This window comes from Bombina bombina, chromosome 11 (assembly GCF_027579735.1).
Source record: "Bombina bombina isolate aBomBom1 chromosome 11, aBomBom1.pri, whole genome shotgun sequence".
In the NCBI taxonomy this organism is placed as follows: domain Eukaryota; kingdom Metazoa; phylum Chordata; class Amphibia; order Anura; family Bombinatoridae; genus Bombina; species Bombina bombina.
In genome coordinates, this window is record NC_069509.1 from 172,355,302 (window position 1) to 172,374,323 (window position 19,022).

The 19,022-nt window shown below is 43.2% G+C and overlaps 1 protein-coding gene across 1 annotated transcript in view; it reads left to right on the top strand.

Annotated features, from left to right (window-relative positions):
- Positions 1-19,022, top strand: part of LMTK2 (lemur tyrosine kinase 2) — a gene marked incomplete at its 3' end in the record, with an annotated part of 424,271 nt that overhangs the window by 354,237 nt on the left and 51,012 nt on the right. The window contains 1 exon segment of the mRNA XM_053694835.1: positions 2,932-3,050. Coding sequence (XP_053550810.1) covers positions 2,932-3,050 — 119 coding nt within the window.

Sequence of the window (19,022 nt, forward strand, 5' to 3'; positions counted from 1 at the left end):
GAGTTAGGATTCCCAGGATTCTGTCTTTTCTCCAAGGATTGGAGAAAGGGTTATAAGCAAGTTCCTTAAAGGTACAAATCTCTGCTTTGTCAATTCTACTACACAAACCCTTGGCAGATGTTCCAGACGTTCAGTCTTTTTGTCAGGCTCTAACCAGAATCAAGCCTGTGTTTAGACCAATTGCTCCACCCTGGAGTTTGAATTTAGTTCTTAATATTATTCAAGGGGTTCCGTTTGAACCCATGCATTCCGTAGATATTAAGTTATCTTGGAAGGTGTTATTTTTGGTTGCTATTTCTTCTGCTCGTAGAGTTTCTGATCTTTCAGCGTTACAATGTGACTCGCCTTATCTTCCATTCTGATAAGGTGGTTTTACGTACCAAACCTGGTTTCCTTCCTAAGGTTGTTTCAAATAAGAATATTAATCAGGAAATTGTTGTTCCTTCATTATGTCCTAATCCTTCTTCTAAGGAGGAGCGTCTGTAGCATAACTTGGACGTGGTCCGTGCCCTGAAGTTTTACTTGCAGGCGACTAAGGAATGTAGTCAATCATCTTCATTATTTGTTGTTTTTTCTGGAAAGCGTAGGGGCCAGAAAGCTACGGCTACCTCTTTCTTTTTGGCTGAAGAGTATCATCCGTCTGGCATATAAGACTGCTGGATAGCCGCCTCCTGAAAGAATTACGGCTCATTCTACTAGGGCTGTGGGTTCCTCATGGGCATTTAAAAATGATGCTTCTGTTGAACAGATTTGCAAGGCTGCAACTTGGTCGTCTCTTCACACTTTTTCCAAATTTTCCAAATTTGATACTTTTGCTTCTTCTGAGGCTGGTTTTGGGAGAAAGGTTCTTCAAGCAGTGGTGCCTTCCGTTTAGGTTCCTGTCTTGTCCCTCCCTTTCATCCGTGTCCTATAGCTTTGGTATTGTATCCCAAATGTAAGGATGAAATCCGTGAACTCGTCATATCTTGTAAAAGAGAAGGAAATTTATGCTTACCTGATTGATTTATTTTACGATATGACGAGTCCACCGCCCATCCTGTCATTTCTAAGACAGGAATTTATTTTTGTTGAACTTCAGTCACCTCTGCACCTTTGGCTTTTCCTTTCTCTTCCTAACTTCGGTCAAATGACTGGAGTGGGAGGGAAGGGAGGAGCTATATATACAGCTCTGTTGTGGTGCTCTTTACCACTTACTGCTGACCAGGAGGCGTAATCCCATAAGTAAGGATGAAATCCGTGGACTCGTCATATCGTAAAAGAAATAAATTTATCAGGTAAGCATACATTTCCTTTTTTCATTTCACAGCTAGAGCAGCTTCCCCCACCTAGAGATCCTCTATTCACATGTCAGCAATGACTAATCCTGCTTTCTCCAATCACAGCATGGCCTCAGGCAATGACTTCCCTGGGTGGAAAGCAGTGATTGGAGGAAGCAGGATTAGTCATTGCTGACGTGTGAAGAGAGGATCTCTAGGTGGGGGAAGCTGCTCTAGCTGTGAAAATAAAGGTAATTTTTTTTTTTAACAAAACGGCTGCTTTGTAAACTTTGATGAATGAAAGTGCCCCTGTTTTTAGTAGTGCAAAGAAAGGGCTGATGGATGGCGCAAAGTAAAACAGCTAGTTTACACTGATATTAATCAATTAAAACAGAGTATAAGGATATAAACATATAATCATTCACTCTCAAATGATAAATACAGTGTAAAATATATAAATTGAAGTATAATTCAAGTTATAATGCGGGTTATAGTAAAGAACACAGTCCCAAAAGGTAGTAATATGATGTTAGTGTGGAAATCTTCATCAATATCTCCCTTTTAGATGTGCACTTTGAGCAACCTCAATCCTATGAGGTAAGAATGTAGCAGTATCACTGAAGGGCTAGGTACCCCCTGAAGAATGGATCAAGCTGGTCGTGGGTCTCTTTTTGTGTTGACTTCCAAAAACACTATCACCCTCTGCCTATGACAGGGATTCAACGTGCACCCTTGGTTCCCGTGCACCCTTGGTTCCCGTGCTCTCTTGGTGAATGGAAACTTTCAGCTCCGGTCGCTTGTATCACCTTCTCTGATTTCTTCTGAACTGCTTATGATCCCAGTTTTTTTAGATGCTCCCAGTTTAGCACTGTTGATGAGGTTAGGCTGGGAAACCCAGTGAAAGGGGCTGGGAATGAAGGAATAGCAGACACTCCCCCCTCACCTGCATATGAAAAGACCTCTTAGTTTAAATCACTGCTCAGCAAATATTTACACACACATAGCTTCTGTAAAGGGAGAGGGAGAAGATCAGTGTGTGTTCTGTGCAGACCGGAGGGAGGAGTTCATTCAGGTTACTTCCTGTGTTGAGCAGTGGTGCTGATCTGAAGCAAAGTATAAATAACACAGGAAGTAACCTGAAATTTATATTTACACTGTATTTATCATTTGGGAGTGAATGATTATATGTTTATATCCTTATACTCGGTTTTAATTGATTAATATCAGTGTAAACTAGCTTTTTTACTTTGCGCCATCCATCAGCCCTTTCTTTGCATTCTTTGTGTTATTAGAGGTGTGAAGGGACTCCTCTATTTTAGGTATTGGCTGCAGGTTTTTCCACGGCTAGACAGGTGTATAGAGGTGCCTAAGACTTTGGGTATTATAATTCCTTTATAGTAGCACTATAGGGTGAGTCATTGGATCTGTTTACCTCTCTCATTATTCTTTTGTCGTTTCTGTTTTTAATAGTATTTTTAAAAAACAGGCTTTTATTCACCAAAGTTTACCTTCACTTTAATCAGTCCTTGCTACCATCTTACAAAGGTGTACAACATACTATTTTCTTTTTTACACTATAGCTTGCTTTGAAGCTGTATTCAAAAATACGGGAGCATAATATATATTGGTTTGTATTTATCCTGTGAGAATTTTTTTTATATTTATTTTTACAAAGGAGGATTACATGGAAACTGAACAGAAGCTTATTCCTATTAGATGGACTGCTCCAGAATTGGTGACAAGTTATCAGGATAGGTTGATCGTGGCAGATCAGAATAGGCCTAGTAATATTTGGTAAGAAATCGTTCTCAAACAGTACATATTTTCTTAAAAGTAAGCTTTTCCAACTGTTAAACCACCTTCAACTTGTAAAGTGACATTCTAGTGCAAACTGGGCTTTGTGTTTCCATCATAATTTATTACCAAAAAGCCTCTGGTGCATATGCACCACGCTTGCACTTGAAAATCAAGTCTGCGCTCCATAAAGTGGCTGCGTATACTGCCAAAATCTACACTGTAACAAACTGTACAAATCTATTCGCTTTCTTTCTCGCTTTCGCTTTCTTTTTCGTGCTTTCTTTTTCGCGCTTTCTTTTTCGTGCTTTCTCTTTCGCGCTTTCTCTTTCGCGCTTTCTCTTTCGCGCTTTCTCTTTCGCGCTTTCTCTTTCGCGCTTTCTCTTTCGCGCTTTCTCTTTCGCGCTTTCTTTCGCGCTCTCTTTTCCGCGCTCTCTTTTCCGCGCTCTCTTTTCCGCGCTCTCTTTTCCGCGCTCTCTTTTCCGCGCTCTCTTTTCCGCGCTTTTTTTTTTCCGCCTTAATATATTTTGTACAGGTTTTTTGGTTATACTGAGGTTACTGTGAAGCACCATGGAATAAATCTTTACTCATGTTCATTTACATGCTCTGTAATTTTTTTATTTCATGATCAAAATCAGCCTTTTCCTTCCTTAGATAGGGAGAGTCCGCGCTTCATTCCTTACTGTTGGGAAATACAACACCTGGCCACCAGGAGGAGGCAGACACTCCAGCCAAAGGCTTAAATATCCCTCCCACTTCCTCATTACCCCAGTCATTCTTTGCCTTTCGTCACGTTAGGTGGTGTCAGAAATGTCAGAAGATTTGGAGAGTCCTGAAAAAGGGTATCTGCTCTTCGAGATAGGACTGGAGTTTTAAGTAGTCGTGTCAACTTCTCAGTAAGTGTATTGATGAAAGTTAGTCTGGAGATTCAGGGAAAGTTTTTCTGCTAAACCATCCAGACTACTGCTAACAGCTCCTAAGCAATCAGTGTTGATGAGTTTCACTGCTTGCTTTCTCTCACTCAAGTCCATGTCAGGAGCACTGCTATAAGACTGTCACAGTTGAGAGGCTGTGTTCTGTTCCACAGCATGGCTCCTGGAGGTAATATAGTACCTTTTATAGGATCCAGGGTTAATATCCTCTGAAGAGGGTTTATTGAACCGTTGGGGCTAATTGAACAGTGTATTATTTACATGCCGTTTTGTGTGATTTTTTTTCCTGGGCTGATACAGTGTTTTGGTTGGAAGAAACAGGTTTCACTTTCGTTTTTGAAAGTGTTGCACGGGTCAATCTTCATTTCCTCCATTCCAGCGGAGACTTGAACCTGAGGAGAGCGTTTCCTCTGTTAACTGTCTGGGTCTAGGAGGTGGTGAGTGCCCCAGCCCATTAGGAGTATAAAGGTGCAGTTTTCTATAATAAAAAAAAAGTTTTTTGTGTCGTCCTGTGGGTATAACCTGAGCTATGGAGGACTCTGACATGTTAGAAGGTACTCCTTCTGTACTAAATCATACCTGTTTATATTTTGAGGAGGCCGTGGTTTTCCCGCCCACTCAACTATGTTCTACATACCCTAACACAGTTATAAAGTCTAAGAAGGAAGACAAGCCTGCTAAGGCTTAGTCCCTCTGAGCCGCCTACCTCTCAGGACTCGTCCCGTGAGATTACTACTTTGCTAAATTATCCACTCCATATGCAGTTCCCTGTAGCACATCTAATCCTCCATCCGTAGGGGGCCTTCTTCCTGTGGACTTTGCTGCATAGTTAAAAATGTTGATGTCTGCGGCCCTCAGTGCATTACCTCGCTCTAACAAACGCAAGAGAGCGGTTAAACATAGCTCTCCTGACCCAGTCTCATCTAAATATTTATCGGATTTCGCTATTATGTCCCAGTTATCCGATGATGAGTTAATTTCTGTAGTTTCAGAGGGTGAACTTTCTGGGTCTGAGTCCTTAGCGTATAAGCCTCCTGCTGTGGAGGAACCGTCCTTTAGATTTAAAATTGAGCACTTGCGTTTTTTATTAAAGGAGGTTTTGTCTACGTTAGAGGTTCCAGAGGCCGCGCTGCCTGAAGAACCTATGATACCTAAATTAGACAAAGACAGGAAAGTTCCTTTAGACTTTTCCTGTGCCGGTTAAGATGGCGAACATTATTAAGAATGAATGGGAAAGAATTGGTTCTTCCTTTTCCCCCTCGTCTACTTTTAAAAAGTTGTTTCCGGTCCCGGACTTTCAGCTGGATTTGTGGGGCTCCATTCCTAAGGTGGATGGTGCTATCTCTACACTTGCTAAATGTACTACTATACCTCTTGAGGATAGTTCTTCGTTCAGAGAGCCGATGGATAAGAAAATGGAAACCTTTATGAGAAAGATGTTTTAAAATACAGGCTTTTTTTTTCAACCGGCGGCTGCAGTTGCCGGAGCGGCTACCTACTGGTGTGACTTTGTCGGAACTCATTTAGGTGGAATCTTCCCTCAAGGATATTCAAGATAGAATTAAAGCTCTGATAATTGCTAGCTCTTTTATCTGTGATGCGAGCATGCAAAGGCTTCCGGCTTTGCTTTCCTAGCCCGCCAGGCGCTCTGGTTGAAGTTGTGGTCTGTGGATATGACTTCTAAGTCCAGGCTCCTTTCTCTTCCTTTCAACGGAAAGATTTTATTTGGTCCAGGCCTGGACTCCATTATTTCTACGGTCACCAGAGGCAAGGGTGCCTTCCTACCGCAAGATAAGAACAAGTCTAAGGGACGACAATCTTTTTTTAATTTTCGTTCTGACAAATCCCAATGATAACAATCCTCTTCCAAGCCTGAGCAACTCAAGAGTAATTGGAAGCCTGCTCAGTCCTGAAATCCAAGCAGAATAAGAAGCCCGCTGAAAACAAATCGGCATGAAGGGGCGGCCCCCGATCCTGGATCGGATCGTGTAGGGGGCAGTCTGTCTCTTTTCAGACGCCTGGTTCAAGGACGTGCAGGATCCGTAGGTCCTGGAGGTGGTATCTCAGGGATACAAGATGGGCTTCAAATCTCATCAGCCAAGGGGCAGATTCCTTCTCTCAAATCTGTCTACCAGACCAGAAAAGAGGGATGCCTTTCTAGGGTGCATTCGGGATCTATCCTCAGTTGTTGTCCCGGTGCCTATCAAAGAAAGAGGTTTGGGGTTTTATTCAAACCTTTTTCGTGCTCCCAAAGGAGGAGGGAACTTTCCGCCCAATTCTGGACCTAAAGTTCTTAAACAAATTCCTCAGTGTCCCTTCCTTCAAGATGAAGATAAGATCCATCCTTGCTTTAATTCAGGAAGGCCAGTTTATGACAACTATATATCTGAAGGACGCTTACCTTCATGTTCCAGTCCGCAGGGAACACGTTCCGTTCCTGAGGTTTTCATTCCTGGACCAGCACTTCCAGCTTTAGCCGTTTCCAGAACTCAGGGTATTGCAGTAGCCCCATTCTTGGACGATATTCTGGTGCAAGCACCATCTTTTCGTCTTGCGGAAGAATTCTCAGAGTCCCTTCTCAGTCTTCTTTGATCACATGGATGAAAGATAAACTTGGAAAAGAGTTCTTATCCCAAGTACCAGGGTGGAATTCCTGGGTACTATAATAGACTCGAGACGTTGCAAGCGAATTTCGGCAAGTCTTGCCCTCCAGACCTCGAGTCCCTCTGTGGCTCAGTGGATAAAGGTGATTGGTCTCATGGTATCCTGCATGAACATCATTCCTTTTGCCAGGTTCCGTCTCAGACCTTTACAACTGTGCATGCTGAGGGAGTGGAACGGCGATCATTCATATCTGTCTCAACAGATTGTATTAGACAGCCGGTCGAGAGAGTCGCTTTCTTGGTGGCTTTGTCCAGATCATCTGTTTCATGCTTCTTAAGACCATCCTGGGAGATTATGACTACGGATGCAAGTCTATCCGGATGGGGAGCTGTTTGGGGTGCCAGGAAGGCACAGGGGTTGAGGACTCAGGAGGAGTCCTCCCTCCCGCTCAATATTTTGAAACTATCGGCAATGTTCAAGGCCTTAAAGGCTTGGCCACTTCTGGGTTCATTCCAGTTTATCAGATTCCAATCAGACAATGTAACCTTGGTGGCTTACATCAACCATCAGGGGGGGACGAGAAGTTCCTTGGTGATGAAAGAAGTATCTCAGATTCTGACGTGGTTCGAGGATCTAGTGGGGATGTCCTCATCTCCTCCGTGGAAGTTACCATGTTGCAGAGACCTGCTGATACAAGGTCCATTTGTTCATCAAAATCTATATTTTCTGAGGCTGACTGCGTGGAGATTGATCGCTTAGTCTTAGCCAAGAGAGGTTTTTCTGAGAGTGTCATTGATACTCTAATTCAAGCTCATAAACCAGTTACTTGACATATCTACCACAAAGTGTGGAGGACCTACTTATTCTGGTGTGAAGAGCGTGGTTTTTCCTGGCACAGATTTAAGATTGCCAGGATCTTATCTTTTCTCCAGGATGGACTGGAGAAGAGCCTTTCTGCTAGTTCCCTGTGGGGACAGATTTCGGCCCTGTCTGTTTTATTGCAAAAGAGACTGGCTGAGCTTCCAGACGTGCAGTCCTTTGTTAAGGCTCTGTTTAGGGTTAAACCTGTGTTTAGATCTGGGGCTCCTCCTTGGAGCCTAAATCTTGTTCTTCGGGTTTTGCAACAGGTTCCGTTTGAGCCTCTGCATTCTGTTGACATTAAATTGTTATCTTAGAAGGTTCTCTTTTCTTATTGGCTATTGCCTCTGCGCGCAGAGTTTCTGCGATCTCTGCTTTGCAATGTGAGCCCCCTTATCTGATTTTTCATGCAGTTAAGGCAGTTTTACGTACTAAATTAGGTTTTCTTCCTAAGGTTGTGTCAGATCGAAACATCAATCAGGAGATAGTGGTTCCTTCCTTGTGTCCTAGTCCTCTATCGAAGGAACGCTTACTTCACAATTTGGATGTAGTACGTGCCTTGAAATTCTATCCTCTGGCTACTAAGGAATTTAGACAAACTTTGCCTTTGTTTTCTATTCGGGGAAACGTAAGGGACAGAAGGCTACTTAGACTTTCCTGTCTTTTTGGTTAAGGAGTCTCATCCGCTTAGCTTACGAGAGAGTGCGACATCATCCTCCTGAGACAATAACGGCTCATTCCACTAGAGCAGTGGCTTCCTCTTGTGCCTATAAGAACGAGGCCTCTATGGATCAGATTGTAAGGCGGCTACCTGGTTGTCCTTACATACTTTTTCAAAATTTTACAAGTTTGATGTTTTTGCTTAGGCTGAAGCAGCTTTCGAAAGAAAAGTTTTGCAGGCTGTGGTGCCCTCAGAATATGATCAGCCTCTTCCTTTTTGTTCCCTCCCGTTATTCATTCAGTGTCCTCTGGAGTTTGGGTATAGTTTTCCCAACAGTAAGGAATGAAGCCGTGGACTCTCCCTATCTTAGGAAGGAAAACATAATTTATGCTTTCCAGATAAATTCCTTTCCGGATAGGGAGAGTCCACGGCCCCCGCCCGTTTTTTTTTTTTTTTTTTTTTTTTTTTTTTTTTCTTGTCTATGGGCACCATTTATACCCTAATGTTTCTCTTACTTTTCCTTGTTCTCTCTGCAGAATGACTGGGGTAATGAGGAAGTGGGAGGGATATTTAAGCCTTTGGCTGGGGTGTCTTTGCCTCCTCCTGGTGGCCAGGTGTTGGGAAATACAACAGTAATGAATGAAGCCGTTGACTCTCCCTATCCTGAAGGAAAGGAATTAATCTGGTAAGCATAAATTATGTTTCTATCTAATACGAGGAGAGTCCACGGCTTCATTCATTACTTGTGGGAAATACAGAACCTGGCCACCAGGAGGCGGCAAAGACACCCCAGTCAAAGGCTTAAATACCTCCCCCACTCCCCTCATCCACCAGTGATTCTTTGCCTTTCGTCACAGGAGGATGGCAGAGAAGCGTCGGAAGATTTCAGAGTAGTCTCTTATGGAGGGTAGTACTCTTCGGAATGGGACTGGAGTTTTAAGTAGTCTTGTCAGCCTCTCAGTGAGAGCATTGACGAATGTTAGGGTCTGAAGATGCAGGGAGAGTCTTTCTGCGAAACCATCCATACTCTTAATAGCTCATTAAACAATCAGTGTTGACGAGTTTCACTGCCTGCTTTCTTCACTCAAGTCCATGTCAGGAGCGATGCTACACACTGTCAAACTTGAGAGGCTGTGTTCCTGTTCCATGGCATTGATTCTGGTAAGATAGTTTCATTTTTTATATCTGTAATAACGCAAGATGACAGGGTCACAGTGTGGCTCCTTTATCTGTATAGAATCAAGGGTTAATATTTCAGGAAGGTGATTATTGAACAGGGGGGTTGTATTCATGCTTGGTTTTTATTGTGTTTTTTGCTGCGACATGTGAGATGTGGCTCTGGCAATGTGGAACAGTCAGGTTTTTTCCTTAATGCACAGCCTGTTTAGTTGGCGTGTTTTGTTCCTGGCTGCAGTGGTGGTCCTGCACGGTACTCCATGTGACCGAGTGTGGCCTCTTCCTTTTCCTGACAGTCGGTTGCAGGAGACGAAAACGAGTTTTCTCTGTGGGCCTGGGTCATAGGAGGTGGTGAGTCCCCCGGGCATTGGAAGTATTAAGGTACCATTAAACTTTTCTGTAGTCCTTATTAAAGTGCAAGCTATGGGGGACTCTGATATATTAGAGGGTACTCCCTCTTTACCTAAATCTAATGCCTGTGTTTATTGTGAGGAGGTTTGGGTATACACGCCTGCTCAACTATGTTCCACTTGCCTCAATAAAATAGTGATATCTAAAAGAAATCAGATGTTTAGTGCCATTGAGCCGTCCACCTCTGAGGGGTCTCCGTCCCGTGAGGTGCGTTCCCTGAATTCATCTCAGATTACACATGCAGCTCCCCAGTGCACTTCTAATCCTCCTGCAGGAAGGGGCCATGTTGCCGCCCGATTTTGCTGAGCAGTTGCAAACGGCGGTATCTGTGATCATTAGTGCTTTACCTCTCCCGACCAAGCGAAAGGTTAAACATTGCTATTCTTCCCAGAGGTCATCTACTCGGTTGGATGTATCTGAGACTAGATTTTCCGCTGATGCAGAGGATTCCGATACTTCGGAAGACTCTCTCTCTGGGTCGGAATCTGCGGCCTCTAAACCTCTGGCTGCGGAGGAACCAGAACTTAAACTTTTTGTTAAGAGTTGTTAGTGACTCTAGAGGTTCCGGAACCGAAGTTACCCGAGGAACCTTCTATTCCTAAGCTTGATAAAGTTTGAGGACAGGGTAGTGCCCCCAGACTTTCCCGGTTCCCGTGAAGATGGCGAATATTAAGAATGAATGGCAGAGACTTGGATCGCCTTTCTCCCCTTCTTCGTTAAAATTTTTTTCCCGGTTCCAGATTCTCAGCTAGAATTGTGGGGTTCTGTCCCTAAGGTTGATGGAGCTATCTCTACGCTCGCTAAGTGCACCACTATCCCGTCTGAGGATAGTTTGTCATTTAAGAAACCCATGGACAAGAAATTAGAGACCCTATTAAGAAAGATGTTTCAGCACACGGGGTTTGTTTTTCAACCTGCAGCCGCGGTTGCTGCAGTGGCGGGAGCTGCTACCTATTGGTCAGAAATGATCAAGGTGGAGACTCCCCTTGATAAAATACATGAAAGAATTAAGGCCCTGAGGGTAGCTCATTCATTTATTTGTGATGCTAATATGCAGATTTGCTTGAATGCGAAGACATCAGGCCTTTCTGTTCTGGCCCGGACGGCCCTGTGGTTGAAGTTGTGGTCTACTGACATGACGACCAAATCTAGATTGTTTTCCCTTCCATTTAAGGGAAAGATTATTTTTGGTCCAGGCCTGGACTCAATTATATCCACGGTCACGGGGGGGGCAAGGGTGCCTTTTTACCACAGGATAAGAAGAATAAACTTAAGGGTCCTAATTTTCGTCCCTTTCGTTCGGACAAGATCCAACGAGAGCAACCTGCCGCTAAGCCCGAGCAGTCTGAGATCTTAGAAACCCTCTCAGTCTTGGAGTAAGGCCAAGCAGAGCAAGAAGCCCGCTGAGACAAAAATGGCATGGAGAGGCGGCCCCTGATCCGTCTCTGGATCTCGTAGGAGGCAGACTCTCTTTTCGCTGAGGCTTGGTTAGAGACGTACAGGATCCTTGGGTTCTGGAAGAAGTTACCCAGGGTTACAGGATAGGTTTCAAAACTCATCCTCCCAAGGGGCAGATTACTCTTGTCAAATCTCTCATCAAATCTAGAGAAACGGATTGCCTTTCTAGAGTGCGTGAGGGATCTCTCCTCTCTAGGAGTCATTGTACCGGTACTTCTAGCAGAAAGGGGTCTAGAATACTATTCAAACCTTTTTGTGGTACCTAAGAAAGAGGGCACGTTTCGCCCAATTCTAGACCTAAAGTGCTTAAACAAGTTTCTGTCAGTTCCATTGTTCAAAATGGAGACAATAAGGTCTATACTGCCCATAGTTCAGGAGGGTCAGTTTATGACTACGATAGACTTGAAGGATGTTTCTCTTCATGTGCCAATACACAAGGATCACTTCAGGTTCTTAAGGTTCACCTTTCTGGACCAACACTTCCAGTTTTTAGCTCTTCCCTTCGGGCTGGCTACTGCTCCAAGAATCTTAACAAAGGTTCTGGGAGCTCTGCTCGCGATGGCGAGATCCAGAGGGATAGCAGTGGCTCCTTATCTGAACGACATTCTGGTTCAGGCTCCGTCCTACCGGCTGGCAGGGGACCATTCGTGAGCTCTTCTACTTCAATACCATGGATGGAAGATCAACTCGGGAAAGAGTTCTCTGGTTCCCTGTACCAGAGTGGAGTTCCTGGGCACCATAATAGACTCCTGTGCCATGAAGATATTTCGAACAGACCAGAGACGTTGCAAGATTGTCCCCAGCTGTCTTGCACTTCAATCCCCCTCAAGGCCATCAGTGGCCCGGTGCATGGAGGTAATTGGGCTCATGGTATCCACTATAGATGTCATTCCGTTTGCTAGATTCCCTCTCCGACCTCTACAGCTGTGCATGCTGAGGCAGTGGTACAGCGATCATTCAGACCTGTCCCAACTGATCTCTCTGGACTACGGATCGAGGGAGTCTCTTGGTGGCTCTGTCCAGATCAGCTGTCCCAGGGGACATCCTTCCTCAGAACATCTTGGGAGATTGTGACTATAGACATGTCTCTCAGGTTGGGGTGCCAGGAAGAAGGCACAGGGCCGGTGGAATCGGAAGGAGTCTCTTCTCCCGATCAACATTCTGGGACTTCGGGTGATCTTCAACGCTCTGGAGGCTTGGCCCCTCCTGGGTTCATCCAAGTTCATCAGATCCCAGACGGGAACATTACCTCGGTGGCTTACGTCGACCATCAGGGGGAACGAGAAGCTCCCTAGACATGAGACAAGTGTCTCGGATTCTGGAGTGGGCAGATGCCCACGAATGCTCGCTATCAGCGATCCACATCTTGGGTGTGTACAACTGGGAAGCGGACTTTCTTAGCAGACAATCAGTTCATCCGGGGGAATGGTCTCTTCACCCGGAAGTGTTTGCAGAGATTTGCAACAGTTGGGGGACTCCTAGGATAGATCTCATGGCGTCCAGACTCAACTTCAAGCTACCAAGATACAGGTTGCGGTTTAAGGATCCCCAGGCAGAACTGATAGATGCCTTAGCAGTGCCTTGGGGATTCAACCTAGTGTACATATTTCCACCGTTGCCACTTCTACCTCGTGTTGTGGCACGCATCAAACAGGAGCAAGTGTTAACTATTCTGATTGCTCCATCGTGGCCGCGGAGGACGTGGTTTGCAGATCTAGTGGGGATGTCATTGTCCCCTCCATGGAGGTTGCCCTGTCGCAGGGATCTGCTGGTACAGGGTCCCTTTGTGCACAAGAATCTAGATTCTCTGAGGCTGACTGCGTAGAGATTGAACGCTTAGTCTTAGCCAGAAGAGGATTTTCTGAGAGGGTGATTGATACTCTCGCAGATACCTGTCGCATCTATCATAAGGTGTGGAGGACCTACTTATTCTGGTGTGAATCTCGTGGATATTCCTGGCATAAGGTCAGGGTATCCAGAATTCTTTCCTTCCTCCAGGACGGTCTGGAGAAGGGACGTGCCGACAGTTCCTTTAGGGGACAGATTTCGGCTCTATCTGTGCTGTTACACAAGAAGCTCGCTGAGCTCCCTGATATTGTCTTGTTCGGGCTCTTTCCAGGATCAGGCCTGTGTTTAGACATTCTGCTCCTCCTTGGAGTTTAAATTTTGGTACTAAAGGTTTTGCAGGGGCCTCCGTTCGAGCCTATGCATTCTCTTGACATTAAGACTCTGTCTTGGAAGGTTCTTTTTCTACTGGCCATTGCTTCAGCACACAGAGTGTCTGAATTAGCGGCCTTACAATGTGAGCCTCCTTACCTGGTTTTCCATGCAGATAAGGCTGTCCTTCGCACTGGACTGGGATTTCTCCCTAAGGTTGTGTCTGATCTCAACATTAATCAAGAAATTGTGGTTCCTTCCTTGTGTCCTAAACCACCTTCGAAGGAACGGTTACTTCATAACTTGGATGTGGTTCGAGTTTTGAAATTATATCTTCAGGCTACGTAGGATTTCAGGCAAACCAGCTTTGTTTGTTGTCTATTCAGGGAAGCGCAAGGGGCGCAGAAGGCTTCTTCTACTTCCCTATCCTTTTAGCTGAGGAGCAAGATTCGTTTGGCTTATGAGACAGCGGGATATATGCCTCCTCAGAGGATTACGGCTCACTCAACTAGAGCTGTGGCTTCTTCTTGGGCCTTTAAGAATGAGGCCTCTATGGAGCAGATTTGTAAGGCAGCTACCTGGTCCTCTTGACATACTTTTACAAAGTTTTACAAATTTGACGTTTTTGCTTCTGATGAAGCGGCTTTTAGGAGAAATATTTTGCAGGCTGTGGCGCCCTCAGAATAGGGTCCGACTCCTTTTTACCTTCCCATTTTTAATTCAGTGTCCTCTAGAGCTTGGGTATTTCCCACAATTAATGAATGAAGCCGTGGACTCTCCTCGTATTAGATTTAAAACATAAATTATGCTTACCTGATAATTTCATTTCCATCGTTACGAGGAGAGTCCATGGCTCCCGCCCGGTTCTCCGTTGGGCGGACCTAAATTTATTTTGTTTTTTTCTTCTGGCACCTTTTATACCCTAATAATTCTCCTACTGTTCCTTGTTCCCTCGACCGAATGACTGGGGGATGAGGGGAGTGGGGGAGGTATTTAAAGGGTCAATAATACTCATATGCTAAATCACTTGAAACTGATGCAGTATAGCAGTAAAAGCTGACAGGAAAATATCACCTGAGCATCTCTATGTAAAAAAAAAAAAGATTTTACCCCACAATTTCCTCAGTTCAGCAGATTAAGTTCTGTGTAAAAAAATATACTTCAGCTGTTGCTCAGCTGCAGGTAAAAAAAATAAATGAAATGAACAGCAGTGCTGAGGTCATGAACTTTTTTACTGTGATCTCATGAGATTTGACTTGACTCATGATATTTCATAGTAAACTTCCTTAAACTAAATAGGGAAATAAGATGAGTGTGCACGTAAGCTCACTCCCTTAGCTGTCCCCGGACAGACATACTGATTTGCTGCTTAGAAGTCCTTTACAATGGGATGTGGCTACTGAGGAATTTTTGAGGTAAAATATCTTTCTTTTTTACATAGAGATGCTCAGGTGATATTTTCTAGTCAGATTTTTACAGCTATGCTGCATCACTTTCAAGTGTTTCAACATTTGGGTATCATGGCCCTTTAAGCCTTTGACTGGGTTGTCTTTGCCTCCTCCTGGTGGCCAGGTTCTGTATTTCCCACAAGTAATGAATGAAGCCGTGGAGACTCCTCGTACAGATGTAAATGAAATTATCAGGTAAGCATTATTTATCTGTTTTTTTTTTTTGCTTGCTTTTTCTTTCATGTAATTAGCAAGAGTCCATGAGCTAGTGACGTATGGGATATACATTCCTACCAGGAGGGGCAAAGTTTCCCAAACCTTAAAATGCCTATAAATACACCCCTCACCACACCCACAATTCAGTTTTACAAACTTTGCCTCCGATGGAGGTGGTGAAGTAAGTTTGTGCTAGATTCTACGTTGATATGCGCTCCGCAGCAAGTTGGAGCCCGGTTTTCCTCTCAGCGTGCAGTGAATGTCAGAGGGATGTGAGGAGAGTATTGCCTATTTGAATGCAGTGATCTCCTTCTAAGGGGTCTATTTCATAGGTTCTCTGTTATCGGTCGTAGAGATTCATCTCTTACCTCCCTTTTCAGATCGACGATATACTCTTATATATACCATTACCTCTGCTGATTCTCGTTTCAGTACTGGTTTGGCTATCTGCTATATGTAGATGAGTGTCCTGGGGTAAGTAAGTCTTATTTTCTGTGACACTCCTAGCTATGGTTGGGCACTTTGTTTATAAAGTTCTAAATATATGTATTCAAACATTTATTTGCCTTGACTCAGAATGTTCAACTTTCCTTATTTTTCAGACAGTCAGTTTCATATTTGGGATAATGCATTTTAATTTAACATTTTTTACCTTAAAATTTGACTTTTTCCCTGTGGGCTGTTAGGCTCGCGGGGGCTGAAAATGCTTCATTTTATTGCGTCATTCTTGGCGCGGACTTTTTTGGCGCAAAAATTCTATTTCCGTTTCCGGCGTCATACGTGTCGCCGGAAGTTGCGTCATTCTTTGACGTTATTTTGCGCCAAAAATGTCGGCGTTCCGGATGTGGCGTCATTTTTGGCGCCAAAAAGCATTTAGGCGCCAAATAATGTGGGCGTCTTATTTGGCGCAAAAAAATATGGGCGTCACTTTTGTCTCCACATTATTTAAGTCTCATTTTTTATTGCTTCTGGTTGCTAGAAGCTTGTTCTTTGGCATTTTTTTCCCATTCCTGAAACTGTCATTTAAGGAATTTGATCAATTTTGCTTTATATGTTGTTTTTTTCTTTTACATATTGCAAGATGTTCCACGTTGCAACTGAGTCAGAAGTTACTTCAGGAAAGTCACTGCACAGTGCTGGAGCTACCAAGCTAAGTGTATCTGCTATAAACTTTTGGTATCTGTTTCTCCAGCTGTTATTTGTATTGCATGTCATGTCAAACTTATTAATGCAGATAAAATTTCCTTTAGTACTGTTACATTACCTGTTGCTGTTCCGTCAACATCTAATTTTCAGAGTGTTCCTGATAACATAAGAGATTTTATTTTTTAAATCCATTAAGAAGGCTATGTCTGTTATTTCTCCTTCTAGTATACATAAAAGTCTTTTAAAACTTCTCTTTTTTCAGATGAATTTTTAAATGAACATCATCATTCTGATACTGATAATGGTTCTTCTGGTTCAGAGGTTTCTGTCTCAGAGGTTGATGCTGATAAATCTTTGTATTTGTTCAAGATGGAATTTATTCGTTCTTTACTTAAAGAAGTGTTATTTGCATTTAGAAATAGAGGATTCTGGTCCTCTTGATTCTAAATGTAAACGTTTAAATAAGGTTTTTAAATCTCCTGTAGTTATTCCAGAAGTGTTTTATCTCCCTGATGCTATTTCTGAAGTAATTTCCAGGGAATGGAATAATTTGGGTAATTTATTTACTCCTTCTAGACGTTTAAGCAAATTATATCCTGTGCCATCTGACAGATTAGAGTTTTTTGAGACAAAAATCCCTAAGGTTATGGGGCTATCTCTACTCCTGCTAATGTACTACTATTCCTACGGCAGATAGTACTTCATTTAAGGATCCTTTAGATAGGAAGATTGAGTCCTTTCTAAGAAAAGCTTACTTATGTTCAGGTAATCTTCTTAGACCTGCTATATTTTTAGCGGATGTTGCTGCAGCTTCCACTTTTTGATTAGAAGCTTTAGAGCAACAAGTAACAGATCATAATTTTATAGCATTATTATTATTCTATAACATGCTAATAATTTTATTGGTGATACCATCTTTTGATATCATTAGAGTTGATGTCAGGTATATGTCTCTAGCTATTTTAGCTAGAGAAGCTTTATGGATTAATCTTGGAATGCTGACATGTCTTCTAAGTCATCTTTGCTTTCCCTTTCTTTCCAGGGTAAATAATCATTTTAGTTCCTTTCCTTACAAGGAACAAAAGCCTGATCCTTCATCCTCAGGAGTGGTATCAGTTTGGAAACTATTTCCAGTTTGGAATATATCCAAGCCTTATAGAAACCTATAGCCAGCTCCTAAGTACCTATGAAGGTGCGGCCCTTATTCCAGCTCAGCTGGTATGGGGCAGATTACGTTTTCTTCAAAGAAATTTGGATCAATTCCGTTCTTAATCTCTGGTTTCAGAAACATTGTTTCAGAAAGGTACAGAATTGGCTTCAAGTTAAGGCCTCCTGCTAAGAGATTCTTTTCTTTCCCGTGTCCCAGTTAACACAGCAAAGGCTCAGCATTTCTGTAATGTGTTTCAGATCTAGAGTTGGCTGGAGTATTTATGCCAGTTCCAGTTCTGGAACAGGGGCTGGGGTTTTATTTTATCTCTTCATTTGTACCAAAGAAGGTCAATTCCTTCAGACCAGTTCCGGATCTGTCATTATTGAATCGTTATGTTAGGATACCAACATTCAAGATGGTTACTGTAGGACTATCCTGCCTTTTGTTTAGCAAGGGCATTATATGTCTACAATAGATTTACAGGATGTGTATCTGCATATTCCGATTCATCCAGATCACTTTTAGTGTCTGAGATTCTCTTTTTAGACAAGCATTACCAGTTTTGTGGCTCTACCGTTTGGCCTAGCCTCAGTTCCAAGAATTTTTTTCAAAGGTTCTCGGTGCCCCTTTTTTCTGTAATCAGAGAATAGGGTTTTGGTATTTCCTTATTTTGGACGATATCTTGGTACTTGCTCAGTCTTCTCATTTTCGAAGAATCTCATACGAATCGACTTGTGTTGTTTCTTCAATTTCATGGTTGGAGGATCAATTTGCCATTCAGTTCATTGATTCCTCAGACAAGGGTAACCTTTTTAGGTTTCTAGATAAATTCAGTGTCTATGACTCTGTCCTTATCAGACAAGAGAAGTTTAACATTGATATCAGCTTGTCAAAACCTTCAGTCACAATCATTCCCTTTGGTAGCCTTATGCATGGAAATGTTGGGTCTTAGGACTGCCGCATCAGATGCGATCTCCTTTGCTCGTTTTCACATGCGACCTCTTCAGCTCTGTATGCTGACCCAATGGTGCAGGGATTACTCAAAGATATCTCAAATTAATATCTTTAAACCGATTTTACAACACTCTCTGACATGGTGGACAGATCACCATCGTTTAGTTCAGGGGGCTTCTTTGTTCTTCCGGCCTGGACTATAATCTCAACAGATGCAAGTCTTACAGGTTGGGGAGCTGTGTGGGGGTATCTGACGGCACAAGGGGTTTGGGAATCTCAGGAGGTGAGATTTCCGATCAATATTTTGGAACTCCGTGCAATTTTCAGAGCTCTTCAGTCTTGGCCTCTTCTCAAGAGAGAGTTGTTCATTTGTTTTCAGATAGACAATGTCACAACTGTGGCATACATCAATCAAGGAGGGACTCACAGTCCTCTGGCTATGAAAGAAGTATCTCGAATTTTGGTTTGGGCGGAATCCAGCTCCTGTCTAATCTCTGCGGTTCATATCCCAGGTATGGACAATTGGAAAGCGGATTATCTCAGTCGCCAAACGTTGCATCCGGGCGAATGGTCTCTTCACCCAGAGGTATTTCTTCAGATTGTTCAAATGTGGGAACTTCCAGAAATAGATCTGATGGCTTCTCATCTAAACAAGAAACTTCCCAGGTATCTGTCCAGATCCCGGGATCCTCAGGCGGAGGCAGTGGATGCATTATCACTTCCTTGGAAGTATCATCCTGCCTATATCTTTCCGCCTCTAGTTCTTCTTCCAAGAGTAATCTCCAAGATTCTGAAGGAATG